Genomic DNA, 24,402 nt, shown 5'->3' with positions numbered 1-24,402 from the left:
CAGGCAGGTGCTAGGTTTTACCTCAACCCCATTAAGATCCAGGACAAACCTGAGAACCAAATTGCTCGTCAAACAGAACATAAATGAAGTTGCTGGGTGTGGTGGCATATGCCTGTAATCCCAACTACTCTGGAGGCTGAGGCAGGATGATTGCTTGAGCCCAGGAGTTCAAGAGTAGCCTGGACAACAGTGAGACCCTATGTCTACAAAAAATATAAAAGTTGGCTGAGTGTGGTGGTGTGTGCCTGTAGTCCCAGCTACTTGGGAGGCTGATACAGGAAGATTGCTTGAGCCCACGAGGTCAAGGTTACAGTGAGCTATGATTGTACCACTGCACTCCAGCCTGGGTGACAGGGCAAGACCCTATCTCTTAAAAAGGAAAAAAAGAAAAACAAAAATAAAAACATGAAGCCCTGCTAAGAAATAATAATTTTTTTTTTCTTTTGGAGGGGACAGAGTTTCACTCTCATCACCCAGGCTGGAGTGCAATGGCATGATCTCAGCTCACTGCAACCTCCACCTCCTGGGTTCAAGCAATTCTCCTGCCTCAGTCTCCCAAGTAGCTGGGATTACAGGCACCCGCCATAATGCCTAGCTAATTTTTGTATTTTTAGTAGAGACAGGGTTTCGCCAAGTTGGCCAGGCTGATCTCTAACTCCTGACCTCAGGTGATCAACCTGCCTTGGCCTCCCAAAGTACTGGGATTACAGGTGTGAGCCACCATGCCCGGCCCAAGAAATAATTTTAAAGGGTATGATAAAAACACATCCTGAGTGGCCAGGTGCGGTGGCTCACGCCTGTAATCCCAGCACTTTGGGAGGCTAAGGTGGGCAGATCATGAGGTTAGGAGTTCAAGACCAGCCTGGCCAATATGGTGAAATCTCATCTCTACTAAAAATACAAAAATTACCCAGGCGTGGTGGCGCGTGCCTGTAGTACCAGCTACTCAGGAGGCTGAGGCAGAAGAATCGCTTGAACCCGGGAGGCAGAGGTTGCAGTGAACCAAGATCGTGCCACCGCACTTCCAGCCTGGGCAACAGAGTGACACTCTGTTTCAAAAAAATAAATAAATAAAATCTCTGGATGAGCTTCAAGACTTTGTATACATATTTAATAATCTCCCTGTGGGTCAGGGTGGCCATGGAGCATAGTGACATGCTCCATTTCTTTTTACTCCTGTGGGCAGAAAAGTGCTCAGGCTGCCCAGAGCGTAGGTGACAGAGAGTGACACCACTATGTCCCTGTCATGCGAAGGACCACACTGTCCTGCCCCCTGGAATGGGCAGGGCTTGTCTACAGCTAACAAGGGGCTTTAGCACACATGAACCTTCCTTGCAAGCCCAGGAGGTGGGTACAAAGTACTTCCTGGCTGAAGGATGAGAGAGACTCCAAGGACTCCTACCTCACCTGTGTTTATGAGGTCCTGGAACAGGGCTCAGGGTGGGTCCCAAAAACCATGAGGGCCAACTGGTCTTTTGCTCTAATACCCCACGAGGGAACTCACAGGGAGACAGTCTCTCAGCCCCACTACCCCAGCTCTGGCTCACACGAAGTTGCAAAAACCTGTTGATGAGGCTTAGCATGCGGAATAAAAATCCGTACCCGGTCCCCAGACACTCGCATCAGACACACAAAAGGCACATTCCCCTCCCCCTGCCTCTCAGTTGGGGGCTTCCAGGAGTTTTAGGCCCATGGCCATGGGGTCTTTGGGAAACACCTTTGCCCTTGGGGCCAGGCAGAGGGTGCAGGGGGGAAAGGAGCCCGGAAGCCGGGCCTCTGGGCTGCAGGGCTGCTTTCTGCCAGCCTGTGGTTTAGGTCTTGGCACACAAGGCCCCAGCCCACACCCCATCCAGGCTGGCAGGTGGGAAAGCAAGGGGCAGCTGGCCCCCTCCTGAGAGAGACAGTGTCCAGACTCAGAGGGAGGGCAGGGGGGCCACAGCCAGGAGGGTAAGCACAGGGCCGTCAATAAGGGACGGAGCAGAAAAAGTTGGCAGGGGTGGCGGGAGATGGAGACAACAAGGGGGGCCACTCCCCTGCTGAGCAAGCCACTGGAATCTGTCCCCACCCTCAGCTCCACTTTCGGGAACATCAGGGCTCATATCCTAGGAAGACTCTAAGAACAACAGCAGTTTTCCTCAGGGCGAAGGAAGCCGGATTCCCAGCGTGGGTGCTGCATGAAGGAACCAGCAGAAATAAACAGAGGAAAGAAAATGACAGAACAAAAAGCTGGAGGCCCAGAGGCTGGAACTCCATCACCGCAGGGGAGGGAGAGAATCATCTTCACATCTACAGGGGCCAAGTTCCAGGTCCACTCTGTGGAGCCTGGTGCCACGTCAGGATGCAGACATTGGGGCATGGGTCCCTGAAAGGATGAGTGAGGGCCGGCTTGAGGGGAACGCCATGAAGTACCAGGGGGTACTGGCACCATCAGACTGAAGAAAGCCACAGAAAGGGGCCAGAGGGGTCCCAAGGTGCTTCCCTTCCCCAGCAACTGGCTGCCATCTCCAAGACAGTGCAGAGACATGTTCAGAGCTGGAGGCCACAGAGAGGCAAGGATGCTGAACGAAACTGGGCACTGCGTTTCTACCTGGCCTCCAGCTGCTGGGTGAAACCTGCTGTGACGAAGGCAGGCTCAGCTGCTGTCCAATGAGGCTGGCTCCGAGGAGGAGCACCCACACCCGGCATGATGCAGGCACTTGCACCTAAAGGTGGCACCAGCACCGCCTGCTTAATAAACGAGGCCAGCAAGGTGTGAGTGGGAAGAGGACGCTATTTTTTGTTTACTCTGTGTGCTGTCAGCCACCCACACACGTTCACACACCCATTCGCATGCAGGACCCTCTGCTTGAGGCTGGGGCCGCCTGGGAACACTCATTCATTTCACGCCTAGGGGCCTGGCAAGTTAGGGCCTCACCCAGGCTGTTCCCGCCACAAGCCTGCAGGATCCGCCGGGCACGTTTCTTAGCATCTTCTGGGAAGCTGGGGCTGTCCAGCAGGTTTGGGTAGGTGCATAGTGCCATCACCTGGGGGAACAAGACACAGGCTGAGCTCCCAGCACCCCCACTCCTAGAGCTCCAGGAGGAGCACAGAGGCCACTGGGAGGATGACAGCTCCCAGGGATGGGGCTGACGCAAGCCTCTCTGCGAGGACTCAGCCTGTGGGAGCTTGGGAGTGGGAGGGGAAGACGCTGAGCTCTCTGCAGCAGAAGGGGAGAAGTTGAGAGTTGGGATGCACTATGACCTGGGCTGCTGGAAGAGGAGCCAACGATCAGAATGAGGCTGCTACTTCGCCCCTGGCCCAAGCTCTTCCGCTAGGGACAGTGGGCTCACACACCCAAGGCACAATCAGGGGTTTGCAGAGCAGGCGGCAGGTGATGCCCAGCTGGGTGGAGCATGGCTGCAGAACCCCCTACTCCCAGCCTGAGCTCCCTCAACGCCCTAGGCCCCCTCCCCCTGCATTCCTCATCACCCCCTTTCCTCCCTAGATGAAAACTGAACCAGCTTTCTCTTCTCTGTAACAGAGAACATCACCCCAACCCCACAAATTAAGAGGATTAAGCAAGCAAATGTGTACAAAAGTGCTGGTAACCCCATCTCGCCCGGCAAGTTGAGGCTGGCACTGAGGAGCCAAGCCAGGTGCACTGAGGGGGTCAGGACTTGTGGCTCTGACACCAGTGGGGTGACTTCAGTGAGCGCCTGGCTTCATGGAGCCCAGCTTCTCTTCATCTGCACAATGGGCACTGAGCTGGCCTGCCCACCTCCCAGGGGCACCTGTGCAGGTCAGAGGAGATGTGTGAAGGCTGGAGGCAGCTGGCACCAGGCTGGAGAGGCTGGGCATGCCATGCACAGTGGCAGGGCTGGACCTGGGAACACGTCTCCAGCAAATAAGGCTGAGTAAGGCCTGTTCTGAAGCCTGCCACAACTTAAACCCAGGCCCATGAGGGGACCTCTCCTGAGAGGCCACTCTCACTTGGCCCTCCCCTTCAAAGCTCACGCTCCAGGGAAGTCAGGGCCCTCTGGCCTCCTCCCACCTCATTTCCATGGCAGAGCCACTCTGTGTGGTCTGATTCATTTCCCCTTCCTGGGCCCAGCATGGGGACTCTAACATCCAGGGCTGCTGGCCTGCTCCAAGGGTCAGCAGCAGTGGCCATGGGAGGGAGGCCCAGTGAGCTCCCCTCAGACCAGGGCCAGCCTCAGCTCCTCTCCCTCACTGCCCTGTGACAACTCCCTCAGGGGCTGTGAGCTGAGCCCTCCCAGCCCCTCCCCAGTGCTCTGCCCCAGAGAACAAGGCAGGGAACAGGGAACTGGGGTTCTTGGGGCTCAACCTCCCTGATGGCCCTAGCCCATGAACCTTAACCACACACAGCACTGCATTTTGATCCAAAATGGGCCTCAATCCCAGTGTGGCTCAGGAGGTTGAGGCAGGAAAGGATTACTTGGGTCCAGGAATTCGAGACCAGCCTGGGCAACACAGCAAGACCCTGTCTCTACCAAAAATTTTAAAAATTAGCTGGGTGTGGTGGCATACACCTGTAGTCCCAGATACTCAGGAGGCTGAGGCAGGAGGATTGCTTCAGCCCAGGAGTTTGAGGTTACAGAGAGCAGTGATCATGACAATCGCACTCCAGCCTGGGCAACAGAGAAAGACTCTGTCTCTAAAAAAAAAAAAAAAAATATATATATATATATATATATATATATATGTGTGTGTGTGTGTATATATATACACATATATATGTATATATATATACACATATATATGTGTATATATATACACATATGTATGTGTACATATATGTGTGTATATATACACATATATATGTGTGTGTATATATATGTGTGTGTATATACATACGTGTGTGTGTATATATATATATATGTATATAAATATAAATAAAACAGGCCAGGTATGGTGGCTCACGCCTGTAATCACAGCACTTTGGGAGGCCGAGGCAGGCGGATCATTTGAAGTTAGGAGTTTGAAACCAGCCTGGCCAACATGGAGAAACCCCATCTCTACCAAAAATACAAAAATTAGCCAGGCGTGGTGGTGCATGCCTGTAATCCCAGCTACTCAGGAGGCTGAGGCAGGAAAGCTGCTTGAACCCAGGAGGTGGAGGTTGCTGTGAGCCAAGAGCATACCATTGTACTGCAACCTGGGCGACAAAACAAAAACAAAAACAAAACCTAAATAAAACAAAACAGGCCTCAGTCCTTCTAGAAAAAGCTGTCACACACTGGGTCTCCCACCTCTGTTCTGCCCTGGGGCATCTCCCACCCCACCGCCTCCAGCCCACCAATCCCATAATCCCACAATCCCGGCCCAGGCAGCACTCTCGAGGTTAGTGCTCAGACTGAAACATGGAAGCCGCCTTCTCCTGGAGCCTGAGGAGGGAGCTGGGTCACTGCAGAGGCAGCCAGGGGTGCAGCGGCTCACAGTGGCCGTCCCCAATCTGGAGCTCCTGTGCTGGGCCCCAGGAGGCCTCTGCACTCATCACCTCACCAAGGCCCGGCAATCTCCCGAGGCGGCGCTCTGCCAACTTCCACCTGCCCAAAGCCACCCAACTGGTACGCAGCAGAGCCCACACTCACACCCAGGAGGGTCTCAAGTGGGAAGCCACATCCTGCCCCCACCATGACACCTCCTGCTGCCCCCCGACGCCTCCTCCCAGCCCAGCCAGCCTTTCCCTGTCCCCTGGGCTGCCGCCTACCCCACCACTGCCTTTGCCCACCAAGTTCCTAACTCAGCTCCCAGGACCCCGCCTTGTGGAAGAGTCTCCCTGGGAGGCTCCTACACCACAGCAACCCCAAAACAGGTCTGGGAATTTTCAACAACCTCAGAAAGGCAGGAAGGAGGCTAAGGGAGACAGCCAGAGGGTATCAGTCTGGGAGGGCCTGGACATCGAGGGGGCAGAGGACGGCCCCTATGACGGCCCGCCAAGCCCAGGGCCCTGCCCTCCTGCAGCCTCTGCTCCTGGGGGCGGCTCACCTGCCGGAGGAAGGTGATTGGCTGCTGCCCCATAGCCTGGGCGTCCCCGATGTTGGCTCGGATGACCTCTGTGAATGGCTTTTTGATACCCTGGGCAGAGAGAAAGCAACAGGTGGTTACTTAGAAACTCTTAAACCCTGGATTCCAGAGGCCAGGCAAGGTTCCCGCAGGATATTAATAAACAGCCCTATTTTGAGCCTTACCAAGTATCTGACTTGGTGCCAGGCCTTTGACATGCCTGGTCTCATTTAACCTTCACAGCCACCCCATGAGGAAGAACTAGTATTAATCCCATTTGACAGATGAGGAAATCAAGGCTCTTAAAGGGTAGAAACTTCCTCAAGGTCACATAATTTTATTTTTTTGAGACAGAGGCTTGCTCTCTTGCCCAAGATGGAGTACAGTAGTGCCATCTCAGCTCACTGCAACCTCTACCTCCTGGGTTCAAGCGATTCTCGTGCCTCAGCCTCCCGAGTAGCTGGGATTACAGACGTGCACCACCACGCCCGGCTAATTTTTCTATTTAGTAGAGACAGGATTTCAACGTGTTGGCCAGGCTGGTCTCCAACTCATATGATCCACCCACCCCAGCCTCCCAAAGTGCTAGGATTACAGGCGTGAGCCGTTGCGCCCGACCAGCATAATTTTATTTATTACTTATTGTTACTATTTTGTAGAGACAGGGTCTCACTCTATCACTCAGGCTGAAGTGCAGTGGTGTGATCATGGTTCACTGCATCCCCGACCTTCTGGGCTCAGGCGATCCTCCGCCTTGGCCTCCCAAAGTGTTGGGGTTACAGGGGTGAACCACTGTGCCCAGCCACATAACTGATTAATATAAGTGATGGGAATGAATATAAGTACAGGAAGACGGATTCCAAGGTCACTCTTCTTAACCACTATGCTCCTCCTCTGCCTCCCACTTTCCAGAAGGGCTGGAAGAGCTTTTCTGGCTGCCCAAGCATCCCGAACAGCTGCTACTCCGCTGCCTGACTGCCACCACACAGGGAAGTCTAAAAGGCAGCTCCGGGCCAGATGTGTGGGAGGGAGGCAGGGGTCAGCAGCAGAACATGCCAAATGTCAGGCACACAGGGTCCCAGACTCCTCTGCATCCTGCCCCAGGCGCAGCTCTACCGCAATGGTCTAAATGACTAGCCAGGGACACTGAGGACACCCTCCCCATCGGAAGACATGGATCAGCAGGGAATCCTCAGGGTCATTTTCTTGCAACCCATTCTTTGCAGAATGAAAAATCTGGGCTGATTTTCACATTAAAAAAAAAAAAAGCATCAGGGATTAAAAAGACTGACTGAAGAGCAAATTGAGGCCACTGCCTAAGCAATGTGTGTAGCACAGAAGAGAGATCACAGAGAGAAGCCCAAGACCCTTGTGACATCACTGGGGAGGTGACAGAAGGACACCATGGCTGCTGCAAAGGCGAAAGCAGAGCTTGACATAGAGAATTACAGGGACCTGGAAACGTGGGAATCCTGCACATTTCCCTGATAAACCCAATCAGCCACTGGGAGAAATGCAGTCAACAACAGGTTCAAGGACTTCCCGGGGCAGCTGAAAGGATTACCTGAAACAAACAATGTGAAAGCCCTTAGCAGAGTACAAATATCATCTTACAAAAGCCGGCCCAGGAACAAGGTCACCAGGGTCACAGTGGGAGGAAAAACGGGCTCAGCAAGGTGGTGGCCACAGCCCGGGTGGGAGGGCCTGGCTTTTGTCCTGTCTCCAGCTGCCCCTTCCCCAAAGGTACCCCAAATACAAATTTTACAGATATAACTCTGTGCTTGTGACACTTGTCTTTTCTCCTTTTCATGCAATGTGTGAATAAAAGCAACTTTAGAAGACATGGCCTTTTCAAAATCAGTAATGTATACCTTAAGTAAAAACCAGTGGCTGGACGTGGTGGCTCACACCTGTAATTCCAGCACTTTGGGAGGCCAAGGCAGGAGGATCCCTTGAGGCCAAGAGTTCAACAGCCTGGGCAACACTTTCAAGTTGCCCAAGACCTTGTGTCTACAAAAAATTAAAATTAGCCAGGCATGGTGGCACATGCCTGTAGCCCCAGCAACTGGGGAGGCTGAAGTGGGAGTATCACACTTGAGCCCAGGAGTTCAAGGTTGCAGTGAGCTATGATTATGTCACTACTCTCCAGCCTGGGCATCAGAGTGAGACCCTTTTCTTTTTTTTTTTGAGACAGGGTTTCCCTCTGTCACCCAGGCTGGAGTGCAATGGTGTGATCTCGGTTCACTGCAACCTCCACCTCCCGGGTTCAAGCATTTCTCACGCCTCAGCCTCCCAAGTGGCTGGGACTACAGATAAGTGTCACCACACCCGGCTAATTTTTGTATTTTTAATGGAGATGGGATTTCATCATGTTTCCCAGGCTGGTCTTGAACTCCTGAGCACAAATGATCGGCCCACCTCAGCCTCCCAAAGTGCTGTGATTACAAGTGTGAGCCACCTCGCCTGGCCTGACCCTGTCTCCTAAAAACAACAACAAACCAGCGGGCTTGAGAGACAAAAGCAGCAGCTAAACATGTTTTCCTGGCCCTAGTGTGCCACCCCTAAGCCCTAAGCGAGGAGGCATGCGGGACTGAAGAAGATGCCCCGGAAGTGGCTCTGGACCATCATAAACAGGGCGTAAGTCCTACAAGCTATGTTTCTCAGGGAAGGGGGTCCTCTAAGCCCCTTGTGGCCCATCTGCTGAGTTCTTCAGTGTCTGGCCAACATGGATAAGGATTCTCAGTGGCGGCCAGGTGCGGTGGCTCATGCCTGTAATCCCAGCACTTTGGGAGGCTGAGGCGAGCGGATCACGAGGTCAGCAGATCGAGACCATCCTGGCTAACACAGTGAAACCCCGTCTCTACTAAAAATACAAAAAATTAGCCAGGCGTGGGGGCGGGCGCCTCTAGTCCCAGCTACTCGGGAGGCTGAGGCAGGAGAATGGCATGAAGCTGGGATGCGGAGCTTGCAGTGAGCCGAGATTGCGCCACTGCACTCCAGCCTGGGCGACAGAGCGAGACTCCGTCTCAAAAAAAAAAAAAAAAAAGATTCCCAGTGGCATCCAGACGCAGCCACTGTGTCTGGAGAGCCAGGGCAGCACTGCCCACTGCATGGGGGTACAGGCACTCTGGAGAGGCTCTGGCTGCAGGGGTGTGCAGCCCCCATGCTCATCCCACAGCCAGGATCCCAAAAGGTTGAGGGTGTGGGCAGTACCCAAGCCTCTGTGTGCAAAGGGACGGGCCCGATCCACTGCTTGGCACTGGCCTGGGCTCCTGGCATGGGGTCCTTGCTCAGCCTGACTGAATTGTTGCAGACCCCAGGCCTAGCTCGCTGAACCTGGGTGATTTCTGGGGTGTGGATACAGCCCGTTCTTCACAGGGAGTAAATCTGTCACAGTTGTGAGGCCCAGGAACCAACACACAGCTGTGGGCCCTGGGCCAGCCCAACACAGGGAGAGAATAACGCCTGGAACAGAGCCCTGAATGTTCCTTTCCCGTGCCCTCCCCCGCACTGCTCGACCAACGCAGGGCCGCTGCCGCGAAGCCTGGGAACACAGCACCTCCATTCTTGGGTCTTGGTGCCTGCAGATCCCGGACACTTTGCTATGATGGATGAGCTGGGGGTCAGGACACTGGCTACCCTGAATGGATGAAGAAACCAGCCCACCCAGCCAAGGGCCACCATGCAGAAGAAACTGTTCTGAGCACACTCCTGCATCCGGGAACTCAAGGTCTACATGGGACGGGAAATACCAAGAGCCCTGGGGTAGACTCCCAGAGTGACTGGTCCAGAGCCCACAGGCACAGCACCCATGGGAACCTCGCCCCTGCCCTGCCCTCAGGGCCCTGCCAGCTCAGAGGGACTAAGGAGCCGCAGCATCCTGATTCCTCTCACGGCATTCTAGAGCCACCTTCGAATCCACCTGCACATATCCCTCCCAGAGCCACCTCCCCTGTGCGGCACAGATGCACGGAAGGTCCTTCCCAGGGAGGGCTCCCCTCCCGCCACTTTGGCTCAAGCAGGGATCAGGGGAGGGTACCAACCCCCCAGCTCTAGGGACGGCATATTTCATAGGGTGTTAGCAGGGAGAATAACTGTCCTCCCCAACCCACAGGCCTCGCACCAGCACGAGGGTCAGAGGCGGATGGATATTCTAACAAGGCACAGCAAAGGAAACAATCAACAAAAAGGCGGCCCACGGAAGGGAACACCGTCGGCCTCCGCATCCGTGGCTCCAGCATCTGGGGACTCAACCAACCGTGGATCAAAAATATTCAGGAAAGGGCCGGGCACGGTGATTCAAGCCTGTATTCCCAGCACTTCGGGAGGCTGAGGCGGGTAGATCACGAGGTCAGCAGACCGAGACCATCCTGGCTAACACAGTGAAACCCCGTCTCTACTAAAAATACAAAAAAATTTGCCAGGCGTGGTGGCACGCGCCTGTAGTCCCAGCTATTTGGGAGGCTGAGGTAGGAGAATGGTGTGAACCCGGGAGGCGGAGCCTGCAGTGAGCCGAGATTGCGCCACTGCACTCCAGCCTGGGTGACAGAGCAAGACTCCGTCTCAAAAAAAAAAAAAAAAAAAAATTCAGGAAAAACCCTGCACCTGTACTAAACACATACAGACTTTTCTTGTCATTGTTCCCTAAACAATAGAGTTGAACCATTATTTACACAATATGTACTACGTATTATATGTAATCTATAGAGGCTGTAAAGATGATTTAATTATACGGGAGGATGTGCATAGGTCATATGCAAATACTACGCCATTTATATGAGCATCCTTGGATTTAGGTATCCGAGGGAGGGCCTCCTTGGATACTGAGAGACAACTGTATTTGTAAACAAAATATCTGATAATGGGATCCTTATATCCAAATATCAAATATATGCAAATAAGGAATTCATACAACTCAAGAAAAAAAACTGATTAAACCTGATGTAAAAATGAACAAAGGATGTGAAGAGTCTTTCCACAAAAGACACACAAATGGTCAACAGATACATGAAAAAGATGCAAAACATCTAATCAAACACAATTCAAAGCCACAATGAGATATCATCTCATACTTGTTAGCATGGTTATTATAAAAAGTTCAAAGATCAGTGTTGGTGAGGGTGTGGGGAAAGGGAACCCTGCACACCACTGGTGGGAATGTAAATTGGTATAACCATTATGGAAAACAGTATGGAGGTTCCTTGAAAAACTAAAAACAGAACTACCCTAGGATCCAGCAATCTCACTGCTGGGTAGAGATCTGAAGGAAATGAAATCATTGTCTTGAAGAGATGTCCGCACTCCCTTGTTCACTGCAGCACTATTCCTAAGAGCCAAGATATGGAACCAACCTAAGTGTCCATCAGTAGATGAATGGATAAAGATATGGTACATATACACAATGGACTATTATTCAGCCATTTAAAAAATAAGAAAATCCAGCCATTTGCAAAAATATGGATGAACCTGGAGGACACTATGTGAAGTGAAAAAAGCCAGACACAGAAAGACAAACACTGTATGATCTCACTCATATGTGGAATCTAAAAAAGTTAAACTAGTCTAAAGAAGTTGAACTAATAGGCCGGGCGCGGTGGCTCACGCCTGTAATCCCAGCACTTTGGGAGGCCGAGGCAGGCGGATCACGAGGTCAGGAGATCGAGACCATCCTGGCTAACATGGTGAAACCCCGCCTCTACTAAAAATACAAAAAAAAATTAGCTGGGCGTGGTGGCGGGCGCCTGTGGTCCCAGCTACTCGGGAGGCTGAGGCAGGAGAATGGCGTGAACCCGGGAGGCGGAGCTTGCAGTGAGCGGAGATCGCGCCACTGCACTCCAGGCTGGGTGACAGAGCGAGACTCCGTCTCAAAAAAAAAAAAAAAGTTGAACTAATAAAAGCAGAGGTGATAGCTGCCAGCAGCGGGGTTGGGGGAGTGCGTATGCGGCAATGTTGGTCAAAGGGTACAAACTTTCAGTTGTAAGATGACACATTTTGCAAGTTGTAACTTATTTGTGGGAGCTAAAAAATTTTAAAAACTGAACTCGTGAAGATGGAGCATAGAAGGATGGTTCCCAGAGTCTGGGAAGGGCAGTGGGGTGGGTGGGGAGAAGTGGGGATGGTTAATGGGTACCAAAAAGTAGAAGGAATTATCTAGTATTTGACACCACAACAGGGTGACTATAGTCAATAATAATTGTACATTGAAAAAAAAGCTAAAAGAGTATATATAATTGGATTGTTTGTAAGACAAGGACAAATGCTGGAGGGGATGGATACCTCATTTACCCTGATGTGATTATTACACACTACATGCCTGTACCAAAATATCTCATGTACCTCATAAATAATACATCTACTGTCCGGGCGCGGTGGCTCACGCCTGTAATCCCAGCACTTTGGGAGGCCGAGACAGGCGGATCACAAGGTCAGGAGATATTAGCCAGGCATGGTGGTGTGTGCCTGTCATCCCAACTACTCGGGAGGCTGAGGCAGGGGAATCCCTTGAAGTCAGGAGGCGGAGATTGCAGTGAGCTGAGATTGCGCCACTACACTCCAGCCTGGGCAACAAGAGCGAAACTCCATCTCAAAAAAAAAAATTAGCCTGGTGTGGTGGCAGGTGCCTGTAATCCCAGCTACTCAGGAAGCTGAGGCAAGAGAATCACCTGAACCCGGGAGACGGAGGTTGCAGTGAGCCAAGATTGCACCATTGCACTCTAGCCTGGGCAACAGAGCGAGACTCCATCTCAAAAAAATAGTAATTTTAAAAAATATGAATAAGTTATGGGGATCTAATGTACAGCATGGTGACTATAATTAATAATACTGTATTTTTCGGCCATGCACAGTGGCTCATGCCTGTAATCCCAGCACTTTAGGAGGCCACAGCGGGTGGATCACCTGAGGTTGGGAGGTCGAGACCCGCCTGACCAACACGGAGAAACCCCATCTCTACTAAAAATACAAAATTAGCTGGGTGTGGTGGCGCATGCCTGTAATCCCAGCTACTCGGGAGGCTGAGGCAGGAGAATTGCTTGAACCCGGGAAGCAGAGGTTGGGGTGAGCCGAGATCACACCATTGCACTCCAGCCTGGGCAACAAGAGCGAAACTCCATCTCGAAAACAAAACAAACAACAACAAAAAAAGCCAAAACAAAAAACCTGTATTTTTTACTTGAAATTTGCTGAGAACAGGACTTAAGTGTCTCAGGCGCACACTCACAGATGGTGACTATGTGTGGTAAAGGATGGAGTATTAATAATTGACTGTGGTAATCATTTCCATGTCATATTACATATAGAATGTATATAAATGTTAAACCACCACACTGTGTCCCTTGAATATATACAATTTTTCTTTGTCAATTATATTTGTCTCCCCCTCAATAAAAATGGGGAGAAAAAAACAGGCACAAGGCTGTTTCCTTATGCAAGGGATGGCTCTGGTCACTTCACATGGCCTGTGGGCAGAAAGGATGGCAGGGAACTTTCCTCCAATTCAACAAATACTGGTCACCCATGCCCCAGTGACAGCCATGAGCAGCACAGATGAGACCGCCGCCCTCCTGAGCCCAGGCTGGTGAAGAATAAGAAGGGGGTGCAGGGAAGGAGAATGGCAGGGTGTGGGAGAGAGGACCCGCAGGCCCCAGACCTAGGAGCACAATGTGAAAATGCTCCCGGGCTCCTGATCCCAAAAAGGGCACTCACTGACTGGGGCTAGGGCGGGCAGAAAGCTCCAGCAAGAGGCCCCAAAGACAAACACCAACTAGACCCCACAGTCCCAGAAAACAGCTCCATTTCACAGCTGAGGCTCAGCACAAGATCTGGTCCCAAAACAGAAAGACAAGTGAAACCAGAAGAAACCGGAGCTGCAGCTACACACGTCTGTGACTGAGAGTGCAGGCAAGAGCCTCCAGGGCTGAGCTGCCAGATCACTGAGGCAGGGAAGACAGGGTGTAGGCCCCTGAACTCTGGGCATCCGTGGGGTGGTCAACTATAGAAGCCCAGATTCCAAGGCAGAAGCAGGGGTGAAAGCTGAATAAACTCCAAACAGGATAGTGCGAGTTGCTCAAGACAGCAAGGCAGAGGCCCAGGAGGAAAGAGCAAGCCCTACAGAACACTTCCCAGACCCAGAGCCTCAGGAAGTGGGAAAGACAAGCGACCTTCAGCACTTCTTATCCCCAGACCACTCTCATTAGCTTGAGAAGGAAGACTTGGCAGGTCTAATTAGCTTCACAGCTGTTGAAAGCATTATCATTAATATCTCAAACTAGTCTTTCAGAGAAATAAACTGGTCACATTTTGCAGAAGAGTAAACCAAGGCTGAATGACTTGTCTAAGGCCCATAGCACACAAAGGCAGAGCCCAGCATACGTGTGGTGACTGACTTGGGCAGGCTGGGTAGGCGGAGGGTTCATCCTATTGGAAGCCTACACTACAAATTTTAAAGTAGCATCTAGGCCAAGCACAGTGGCTCACACAGGTAATCCTGGCGCTTTGGGAGGCTGAGGTGGGAGGATCACCCAAGGCTAGCAGTCTGAGACCAGCCTGGACAACATAAGCGAGATCCCATCTCTACAAAAAAGGAAATTAGCCAGCATGGTGGCACACACCTGTAGTCCTAGCTTCTGAAGAGGCTGAGGCAGGAGGATCACTTGAGCCCAGGAATTTGAGGCCACAGTGAGCTATAACTGCACCACTGCACTCCAGCCTAGGAGAAAGAACAAGGCCCTGTCTCTTTAAAAAAAAAAAAAAAAAAAAAAAAAAAATTAACAGCCTGGGCAACATGGCAAACCCTGTCTCTACAAAAAAATGCAAAAATTAGCCAGACGTGGTGGCATACGCCTTGTGGTCCCAGCTACTCAAGAGGCTGAGGTGTAAGGATCGCTTGAGCCCAGGAAGTTGAGGCTGCAGTGAGCTGAGATTGCGCCACTGCACTCCTGCCTGGGTGACAGAGCTATGGAATCCTTTCACCAGGTGCTCTGCAAACAGTATGGGCTGTTTGGCTGAACAGCTATAATTAACAATTAGTATTATTATTTAATAATAATTACAAAGGAAAAAGTAGCTGGGTGTGGTGGCTCATACCTACCCACCCAGCACTTTGGGAGGCCAAGGTGGGAGGATTACTTGAAGCCAGAAGTTTGAGACCACCCTGGGCAACATAAGAAGACCTGGTCTCTATAAAAAATTTAAAAATTAGCCGGGCATGGTGGTGTACACCTGTAGTCCAAGCTGCTCAGGAGACTGAGGTAGGAGGATGGCTTGAGCCCAGGAGTTCAAGGCTGCAGTGAGTCATGACTGTGCCACTGCATTCCAGCCTAGGCAATAGAGCGAGACCCTGTCTTTAAAAAAATAAAGTAGCATCTGGCCGGGCACGGTGGCTCACGCTTGTAATCCCAGCACTTTGGGAGGCTGAGGCGGACAGATCACAAAGTCAGGAGTTCAAGACCAGCCTGGCCAACACAGTGAAACCCAATCTCTACTAAAAATACAAAAAATTTAGCTGGGTATGGCGGCGGGCACCTGTAATCCCAGCTACTCGGGAGGCTGAGGAAGGAGGATCGCTTCAACCCGGGAGCGGAGGTTGCAGAGAGATGAGATCGCATCACTGCACTCCAGCCTGGGTGACAGAATTAGACGCAGTCTCAATAAATAAATAAAGTAGCATCTAAATGCCACAGAAAACAACGAGTGAGATTCACCACATGTGCTTGGCACACACAGGGTTTCCAATCTTAGTTCTTAGCTAACTATAGCCACGTGCCTTAGCACCCTCTGCTTTTACCTTTGTTTGGATGCAACACACACTGATGTAACCAGTAATTGTCAGTCTTCCCCTCAGTTCTGAAAGTCTGCCCTGACTGTTGCCTTACAACTAGAAGCAAAGCCATTCCTGTCTCCACTTGTACCAATCCCCAACCCCCATCCCCCAATAAAGCAAGGGAAAAAGTAGGTTGAGGAAGAACTGTCAGATCTTTTCAAAACTCCTTTTAATTGCAGCTTATTTTTAAGTGCTGCTCGCAGTGAACACCAGGATCTGAAAAGCTAAGATAGGTTCTCCCCTTTGGAGCTGCTGTCAGGGAGAAGCAGGGCCCCTCTAAGAGCACAGAGCTGGGGCTGCAGGAGAATGGCCCCTTTCACAGCCCTTAGCCCACCTCCCCGCCTCCTTCAGGCTCCACTACCAGAGAAGCAAAAAGGATAGGGACTCAGCTTGGCCAGCCACCCAAAGTCAAACACCAGAGCCACATGTCCAGCCAAACGGCCCACATTGTTTGCAGAACACCTGGTGAAAGAATTCCATAGACAGCATGAAGGCCTTGGTACCACCAAGAGTCACCCTGAGTCCCCAAGGACAGTTTTGAATGGACAAGGAGGTATAAAACTGAGGGCAGGGGGAACCCTGGCCCAGCCAGGCCCAGCCAGGCCACATCTGTTTATACTCTAGGGAACCTGAGGCCCAGGATTCACCCCAAGTCACCCTACTCCCTACAAATCCTAGCCCATCCCATCTCTAACCAATCAGTTTTTGTTTGTTTTTTGAGACGGAGTCTCGCTCTGAGCTCTGTTGCCGAGGCTGGAGTGCATCTCGGCTCACTGCCACCTCCACCTTCCGGGTTCAAGCGATTCTCCTGCCTCAGCCTGCCGAGTAGCTGGGGTTACAAGCGTGTACCACCATGCCCGGCTAATTTTTGTGCTTTTAGTAGAGACAGGGTTTCCCCATGTTGGCCAGGCTGGTCTCGAACTCCTGACCTCAGGTGATCCACCCACTTTGGCTTCCCAAAGCGCTGGGATTACAGGCGTGAGCCACCATGGCCGGCCTCTAACCAACCAGTTTTGATCACGACAGTTCAAAACAGAAGCAGAAAAACCAAAGCTGCACAAGGAGAAGGCAAGCCAGAAATAAAAAGAAAGGACTGGGGAAATGTGGCTCTCGCAAGAAGGGCACTGTTTAAGCTGGCAAGGGGAAGCAAGGCTGTCTCCCAAGAAGGAAGGGTTTCAATGAGGCTATCTAAGCTGGTCTGGCCAGCACCCACAGCCGGGGAACTGAGACTCACAGTGAGAAGAGAATGAGAAGGGATGCGCTTGAATGAAACTACCACAGAATGTAGGTGGCCAAAAAAACTCAACTAACTCAGGAGTAGGATATGGGGGTGTGGAGCTTCTGTCTCAGAAATCAGAGATGTCCCTGGCCCAGGGACCAAGAAATTTGCCCACCTGCAATCATCAATACACACCCCTGCTGGAAACCCTTCCTGGTTCCCACCTCCAGCCAAAACGCACCATGACGTCCTAATCCCAGCACACAAGACTCCAGTCCACCTTTTCTGTCTCATTCACCTCCCACATCCCTCTGTTAGTGTTCCACTACAGCACCAGCCCCCTTCCCCAAATGCCCAGAACTCCCCAACCTCCTGTGGTTGCTCACAGCACTGCTCCCACTTGGAAGGCTCTCACATATTCTGCCTGCTAAAAAATCCCAACACATTCTTAAAGAATCGGGGGAAGGGGACTCAGGCTCAGAGAACAACGTGGCAGTCAGATTCCTCAAGGCAAAGACAGTGCCCTTCTGTCCTCATCATCCTCAAGCCTCATGGAGCCAGCACAGGAGTTGCTATTTAGCAAAAGGCAGAGGTAATTCCTGGAACCCCTGCCAGCTCAGGAACCAGAGAAATCAGCTGTAACGTGATAAACCAGGAACGCGTTAATCCCAGCTGTGTTTTAGCAGGGAGGCTGTTGCGTCAAGGAGGGCCAGCTCCAGCCTGCCAGACATCAACAGCCCGTGTTCTCTGCCCGGCCCACCTCTGGGTCAGGGAGGCACAGAAACAAAGCCAGCCTCCTCCCGACAGCTTTAAACTTAGCCCTGCAAGGAGTCCGCAGGAGACTGGACTCTGACTTGTCCAGCTCACTGTTTCGAGTCAGCAGAACTGAGTGTCTCAACAAGGTCTCAGGAGGCCCAGGAGCTCATTAAAACCCCCAAGTCCCCACTGGAATGGGACCAAGTGTCATGATCCCCCTGAAGCTTACTGCCATGCATTCATGGGACACTAGTGACCTGGGTGAGGGCAAGATCAAGGAACCCTCCTTCCCACTTCTATTCTCAGTCAGACTCTCTCTAGCAAGCAGCTAGGTGATTATTAGCTTCTTACAAATCTTAGGAGTATTTACTTTTTAAGATAACCCCTCCTGGCTCTGCCTCCTGAATTCCACCCAGGCTATAACTCTCTCCTAGGTCCTAGGGACCCCTCTATCACCCACCCCAGACATCCTGGTTGTGGGGAGGCAGAAATCCTTCCTGGCTGTGGGCTCATCTTACATGAAGCTATAAACTCAAGCCAAGATCCTAGCCAGCCGGCCGACCACCAAGATGAAGAAAGTCCCAGGGCCCCCTTACCAAAGCCTGACAGGCCCAACTCTCTGGTTCCCCACCTCGGTGACTGTCCCCAGACCACAGAAGTGGCTGGTCGGCCAAGGCTCCAGAGGGGCCTAAAGGAAGGAATTCTGCCGACTCTCTTCCGGGAATCAGGATTGGCAAAGACCCTAAAGGCCAAAGACACGGAGAAAGAGACTAGGGAACAGACCCAAGTTTCCGCAGAGCCCCCCCAACCCCGTCTCCCTTCCTACCTAAAATGGTTTCCCTCCCACCGCCCCCATCCCAATCCTCTTCCGTTTTACTTTCTTCCAAGAACTTATCACTGAGACTCTATTGCTTCTTTCTTCATTCGCTTATGTTCCTCCCTCCACTGGACCTTGGTTCCACGAGGGTAGGGCAGACACAACGTGCGGTGCCTGGCAGCACGGCCCGCTCAACAATTGACGAATTCAATTCAACAAGTGAACCGTATTGCAAGGCCTGAGTGCCGGGTGCTGGGCACCAGTAAGTGAACGGGCGGGAGGGGGCATTCTCTCGTTTTAGCCAGGTTTGGCTGACTGAGGAGCTGGCCATGGGGGTGGACGTCGTGGGAAGGACCCCAGCTGGGGCTGCTGCGGTTTTTCCCTTGCTCAGCGGCCCCAGCCTCCCCGGGGCCCAGCGCGCGCTCACCCGCTGCAGCTCGAGCTCGATCTCGCCGGCCTTGAGCACGATGGGTCCCCGCACGGCGTACTCCACCGCCTTCACCTGCGGGTTCATGGACTCCAGCGTGAGGATGCGCTCGCGCCGGCTGCGCTCGGGCCGCACCTTGAGCACCGCCGAGGCCTCGGCGGCCGCGCTGCTCTGGCTGCGGCCCCAGGAGCTGGGGGTCCGGGGACCACAGCCCCGCCGGACCAGCGCCGCCGCCCGCTGCATCGCGCGCTTGCGGAGGGAAACCCTGGCACAAAAAGAGAAAGAGAACAAACACGTCGCGCACTGCCCAGGCGTGCAGCACTCCCCCACAAGCCCAGCCAAGGGCTCTTTCAGCGAGCGGTGTCAGCCTGGCTTCGGCGCTGGTGCCCATCCCCCGGCGACCCGGACCCTCCACGGCGCCGCTGAAGCACCAACGCACACCCAGCCGGCTTTCGCAAAGGCTGCGCCGAAGGCATGCATGCAACGTGCCTGTCGCCCCTGGTAGGCCCTCGCCGCACTCGGTTAGCTTGCGCGCCTGGAGCAGCTACCCAGCCCCGGCGCCCACAGCCGCATCCCCGCTCCCGGCGCCCGCGCCGCCCGGCCCCTGCGCTCGCACACCCACCACCGTCGGGGCCGCCCCGGGCCTGTGCGCTGCCTCCTGGGCCCTGTAGTTCTCCTGGCTGCTCCGGAGCGGCTGCGGAGAGCGACGCGAACTACAAGTCCCACAGCGCCCCGCGCCGGGCCGGACCGGGACCGGACAGTAGGCGGGAACGTTCGTCCGAACGTGTCCGGGGCTGGGCGGGCTCTTTGTCCCAGTTGAGGGGCTGGAGAGCCTGGGGGGGCGGGGCAGGGGCCGTGCTCTGTGTCGCGTCTGCGAAGCTAGAGCTGTTGGCAGCCTGTCCCCAGTGGCGCGTCCGCCCCCCTACCGCCCTCACTGCCCGCACCTGCGAGGACGCAGGCTGCTGGATGGTGCAGTCATCGCCCCGAGTTTCATCATCCAAGGCCACACGGTGCCTGCGGCTGCCCACCAGAGCTGGCAGGAAGGCGGGTGAGGAGTCTGGGACTTGGCCACGCCGCCCTGACTCCCGAACGCCAGCTTCCTTCTCAGCAAAACGGGGATCTGCCCACGGCCTCTGAGGGTTGTTGTGAGACTTCAAGGACCATCTGCCAAGCGGTCAGGTTTTCCCGACCACTCCATCTGACCCCCGACCTCCATCACTTCCGTTTTATTTTCTGCCTACCATCTGAAATTATCTTCGGTTACTTTTTACTGGCTTATGGTTTACCTCCCCCGACTAACCGTGCGAGCTCCAGAGGGGCAGGGGCAGTGTCTTTCTTGTTCATGGCATTCGCAGCACCTCTAACAGTTCCCGCCACAGAGGAGCCACTCAGTAAATATTTGTTGAAGAATGAATGCCCAGCACAAGGGGGCTATTATGTTTGGTAACGGTGTCTGCTGGCGAAAGGCTCCCTGGCTTGCCCAGAGCAAGAGCAGGGCAAGACTAGGAGGTGGCGTAGGGTGGCGCAAAGGGAGTTCTGGAAGACTCGGAGTCTAATGGAGACACCAAAATCTACAAAATCAAAAATACAAATACAGAATCTACAAAATCCCGTCTAGGTCCCAGATTCTCCATGTGCAAAATGAGTTAAATACCCTCTAAGGTCCTTCCCCTTGGAAATTCTGTGAGTCTGGGTGTTTTCAACCAGAAAAACAGCCCAGAGCTCCCACATCCCGACACACACACACTCACATTAGGTTTATGAAAGTTGGGGCAGCAGTGTAGGGGAGAAGGTAGACCTGAGTCGGAATATCCACAGTTGCATACAGCCGTGCACTGCTTAACTGAGTTTGTACTACCTCGTCTTCGTAAAGCCTAGTTTCCCCATGCGTAAAGTCAGGGTAACACCTACCTCATACTGTGATTAAATACATTGGTTGCCAATAAAAGAGGAAGGGAGGTGGGGAGAACAGAAACCGAAGATATCTTTGAGTATTCCTATGTCTGCAAACTGGCTTGGTCCACCAAAGGCGCTGGAAAGTTATTTGGGCTCTCATGTACTGGTTCCACCCCTGCACCTTTGTCTACACTAGGTCTTGATGGCCAGGTATTCAGTTTCCAGGTAAAAGTCTTCCCCAGTGAGCTTAGCTCCTCCTTCAGTGTCGCCGTCATCAACTGCCCAGTTGAGACACAAACATAACCCTCCACCTCCAAAACACGCTTGACCTTGACTTGCATGTGATGTCCATGCGGTCCCTTGCTGTCCACCCACGGGTCAGTGTACTACGCTCTTCTGTTATCTCTGTCTCTGATCAGTAGGGACAGGGGAGGAGGGGCTTAGAGAGGTGATCACAAATCTATTTCCACAACTGAGAACAACAAGCACACAGCCTTCTTATGTGTGCTCCTACGTCATCACTGTGAAAAACAAGTCGAGTGCCTAATATGCCCTCTGCCAACCTGTCTCTCTGAGATTGCATGAGGAAAAAAGCTTCACTGATTTCTTGTGAACCACTGTACAATTTGCAAAGCACTTTCTTACCCAAAAGCACAGGCAGTATTATTCCCACTTTATAGATGAGGCTCAGAGAGGTTAGGTGACTTGTTCAGGTAGTACAGCTAAAAGGAGAGCAGGAATTGTGATTTCTAACCCAGTGCTACAGCCCATGCATGCAGGGACCAGTCTTGTGTAGCTCGCTGGGTTTGGAAATTCGAGCTTGCTGTTACAATGCACAGAGCCTTTGAAAAATTTCTGGGTGGTGGTTGTGATGACGATGGTGGCAATAGCATGAACTTTGCTTTTATTTTTTATTTTTGTACACAGCTAACCCAGTCCAAAAGCTTGCGTGTGTGTGTGTTCATTTTGTTTTGTTGTTCTCATCTGATTTTTTTATTTTATTTTTATTTTTATTTTTTGAGACAGAGTCTTGTTTCTGTCACCAAGGCTGGAATGCAGTGGCATGATCTCATCTCATTGCAACCTCTGCCTCCTGGGTTCAAGCGATTCTTCTGCCTCAGCCTCCTGAGTAGCTGAGACTACAGGCATGCATCACCATGCCTGGCTAATTTTTTTTGAGGGTAGAGGGGGGCGTATTTTTAGTAGAGAGAAGGTTTCCCGATATTGGCCAGGCTGGTCTCGAACTCCTGACCTCAAGTGATCCACCCACCTCAGCCTCCCAAAATGCTGGGATTACAGGGGTGAGTCACCTCACCCGGCCTAGTGATTTGCTTTTATTTTGCCCTCTAGACCAGGTGGGGATGGATAGGATCTGGCTCCTAAATATTAAAGCTAAAACCTGATTGAAATGATCATTAAAGCCCTCCCTATAAGCTAAATGAGAGCTTCAAATACACAGCAAGCTCCTATCAACCCACATAGCTGGAGAGTCGTATGTTTGCAAGACATAATACCCGTCTTTATTCCATAATTTAACAAATTCTTCTTGGGCACTTACCCTGTGCCAGGCATGAGGCTGAGTTCTGGGACTACAAAGAGTCAAGCTGACTGTTCCTACATGTGTAGAACATACAGTTTCTTAGGGAAGGCGGAGGTCATCACACATGATTACAAACTGTGATAACCCCTCGGGATAAAAAGGGCGGAGTTTTCTGAGAGTTCAGAGGTCTGCGCAAAGATTTCCCAAATGAGGTGGCCCATGAGCTGCTCCCACCCCAGCCCTGGAAGGTTGATAAGAGACGTTACTCCTGGCCAGTGTGGAGATGCGCCTAGCCTGGGATTGCTGTGGCACCCTAAGTGAAGAGGCAGGTACTCAGCATATAAGAATCCAGCCGTTTCCATAGCTCCAGGGCTTCCCCAGCAGGTTACCTGAGGCTTTGTCAGGCCTATTTTTCATTCCCTGCCCATTCCTACTTTCTCCCACTTCCTCTTGCAAGAGTTGATCCCTAATACCCATCTTGCTCCTTACACCCCATCTCAGTGTCAGTGGTGAGATGGACAGCTTCCCGGTCTGGGACCACTGAAGATCCTGAGGAACTCTAAGAAGGCCATAGTGACTGCAGGGCAAACAATTAAGCAAAATGGGAATCAGTGAGGTGAGCTGTGTCAAGACAGGCAGGCCAAGTCCTGAATGTAAGAATTTTGGTCTTCATCCTAAGAATAAATGGAAGCCTCTGGAAGGCTTAAAGTAGGGGAGTGACATGATCAGATTTCTATTTTAAATTCTGTTGCACGGAGGATGGATTGGAGGTGTGCAAGGGAGGTTGCAGGAGGATTAATTGTGGCTCCAACAAGGTCCAACGTTGGCCTGGACCAGGGTGTGGGGGATGGGAAGTGGCTAGGTTCTTCTGTATCCCCAACACCCAGCGTATTACCTGACACATAGGTCTTCAGTAAAATGTTGAATGGATGTTGAAGTAGATTCTGTACAGTCCATGCTCTCCAGATATCTGCAGTCCAGCAGGAGCTGAGTGGCGTAGGTAAGTATGCTAAGGGCAGCCCCCAAGAATGCAGGCTACCCCGTCCTTGGAGGCAGTAAGGGCTGTTCATAAATAACCACAGAGCAGAACAGAAAGTGAGAGAATCTTTGGAGAAGATCAGGTGGGCACTGTGGGGCTGCAAGGAGGGACAGCTAATCTCCCAGAATGCCAGATCATGCCTGGTCTGGAGGCTTGGGGAACTCTTTCAAAGGTAACTCTTAGTCTCTTGCTCTCGAGGGAGCCTGATGGAAGTTAGTGCTCTCAGCCAGTTGTGGTGGCTCACACCTGTAATCCCAGTGCTTTGGGATGCCCAGGCAGGAGGATCACTGAAGCCAGGAGTTGGAGATCAGCCTGGGCAACATAACGAGACCCATCTCTACAAATTAAAAAATTAACTGGGCGTGGTGGTGTGCACCTATAGTCCTAGCTATACAGGAGGCTGAGGCAGGGGAATCGCTTCTACCCAGAAGTTCTAGGCTGCAGTGGGCATGATTGTGCCACTGCACTTTAGCCTGAGTAACAGAGCAAGAACTTGTCTCCAAAAAAAAAAAAAAATTAGTGTGTAATTAATCAAATGCCTTGGCTTATGGTCCAGGGTAGTGATTCTAAAGTGTCCAAGGATCACCTGAGTATTTGCTTAAAATGTGGATTCCAGAGTCTTGCCCCAGACTTGCTGATTTTGAAATTCCAGGAGTGGGTTGGCCCAGGAATTTTCCTGTAATTAGGATTCTGATATGCACTAAAGTTTGAGAAATCCAGGTGCAGGACCAGGTGCAGGGTGTGTTTCTTTGGGAAAAATCCAGATCAGGGAGGTCTGAATTCTGATTCCAAATTTGTTAATAATCTCCGGTATGACCTGGAGCCAGTTCTATCCTCACCTTGTAGCCTTTGCTTCTTCTGCAGCACTGCCTACACTTCTGC

At 52.1% G+C, this 24,402-nt stretch overlaps 1 protein-coding gene across 2 annotated transcripts in view; it reads right to left on the bottom strand.

The window, feature by feature from the left end:
• GPT2 (glutamic--pyruvic transaminase 2) overlaps positions 1-19,820 on the bottom strand; it is a 47,413-nt gene extending 27,593 nt beyond the window's left edge. The window contains exons 1-4 of one of the 2 annotated variants that reach the window (XM_055366732.1): positions 19,668-19,820; positions 19,046-19,310; positions 5,989-6,078; positions 2,915-3,023 (exon numbers count right to left, since the gene is read on the bottom strand). In XM_055366732.1, coding sequence (XP_055222707.1) covers positions 2,915-3,023; positions 5,989-6,078; positions 19,046-19,288 — 442 coding nt within the window. In that variant the 5' untranslated portion in view covers positions 19,289-19,310; positions 19,668-19,820. The other variant, XM_004057602.5, reaches the window with a different exon arrangement.
• Positions 19,821-24,402: the final 4,582 nt, after the last annotated feature.

This window comes from Gorilla gorilla, chromosome 18 (genome assembly GCF_029281585.2).
Source record: "Gorilla gorilla gorilla isolate KB3781 chromosome 18, NHGRI_mGorGor1-v2.1_pri, whole genome shotgun sequence".
Taxonomy (NCBI): Eukaryota; Metazoa; Chordata; class Mammalia; order Primates; family Hominidae; genus Gorilla; species Gorilla gorilla.
The sequence above is the reverse complement of the archived record's forward strand: the minus strand, read 5'-3'. Positions and strand labels throughout refer to the sequence as shown.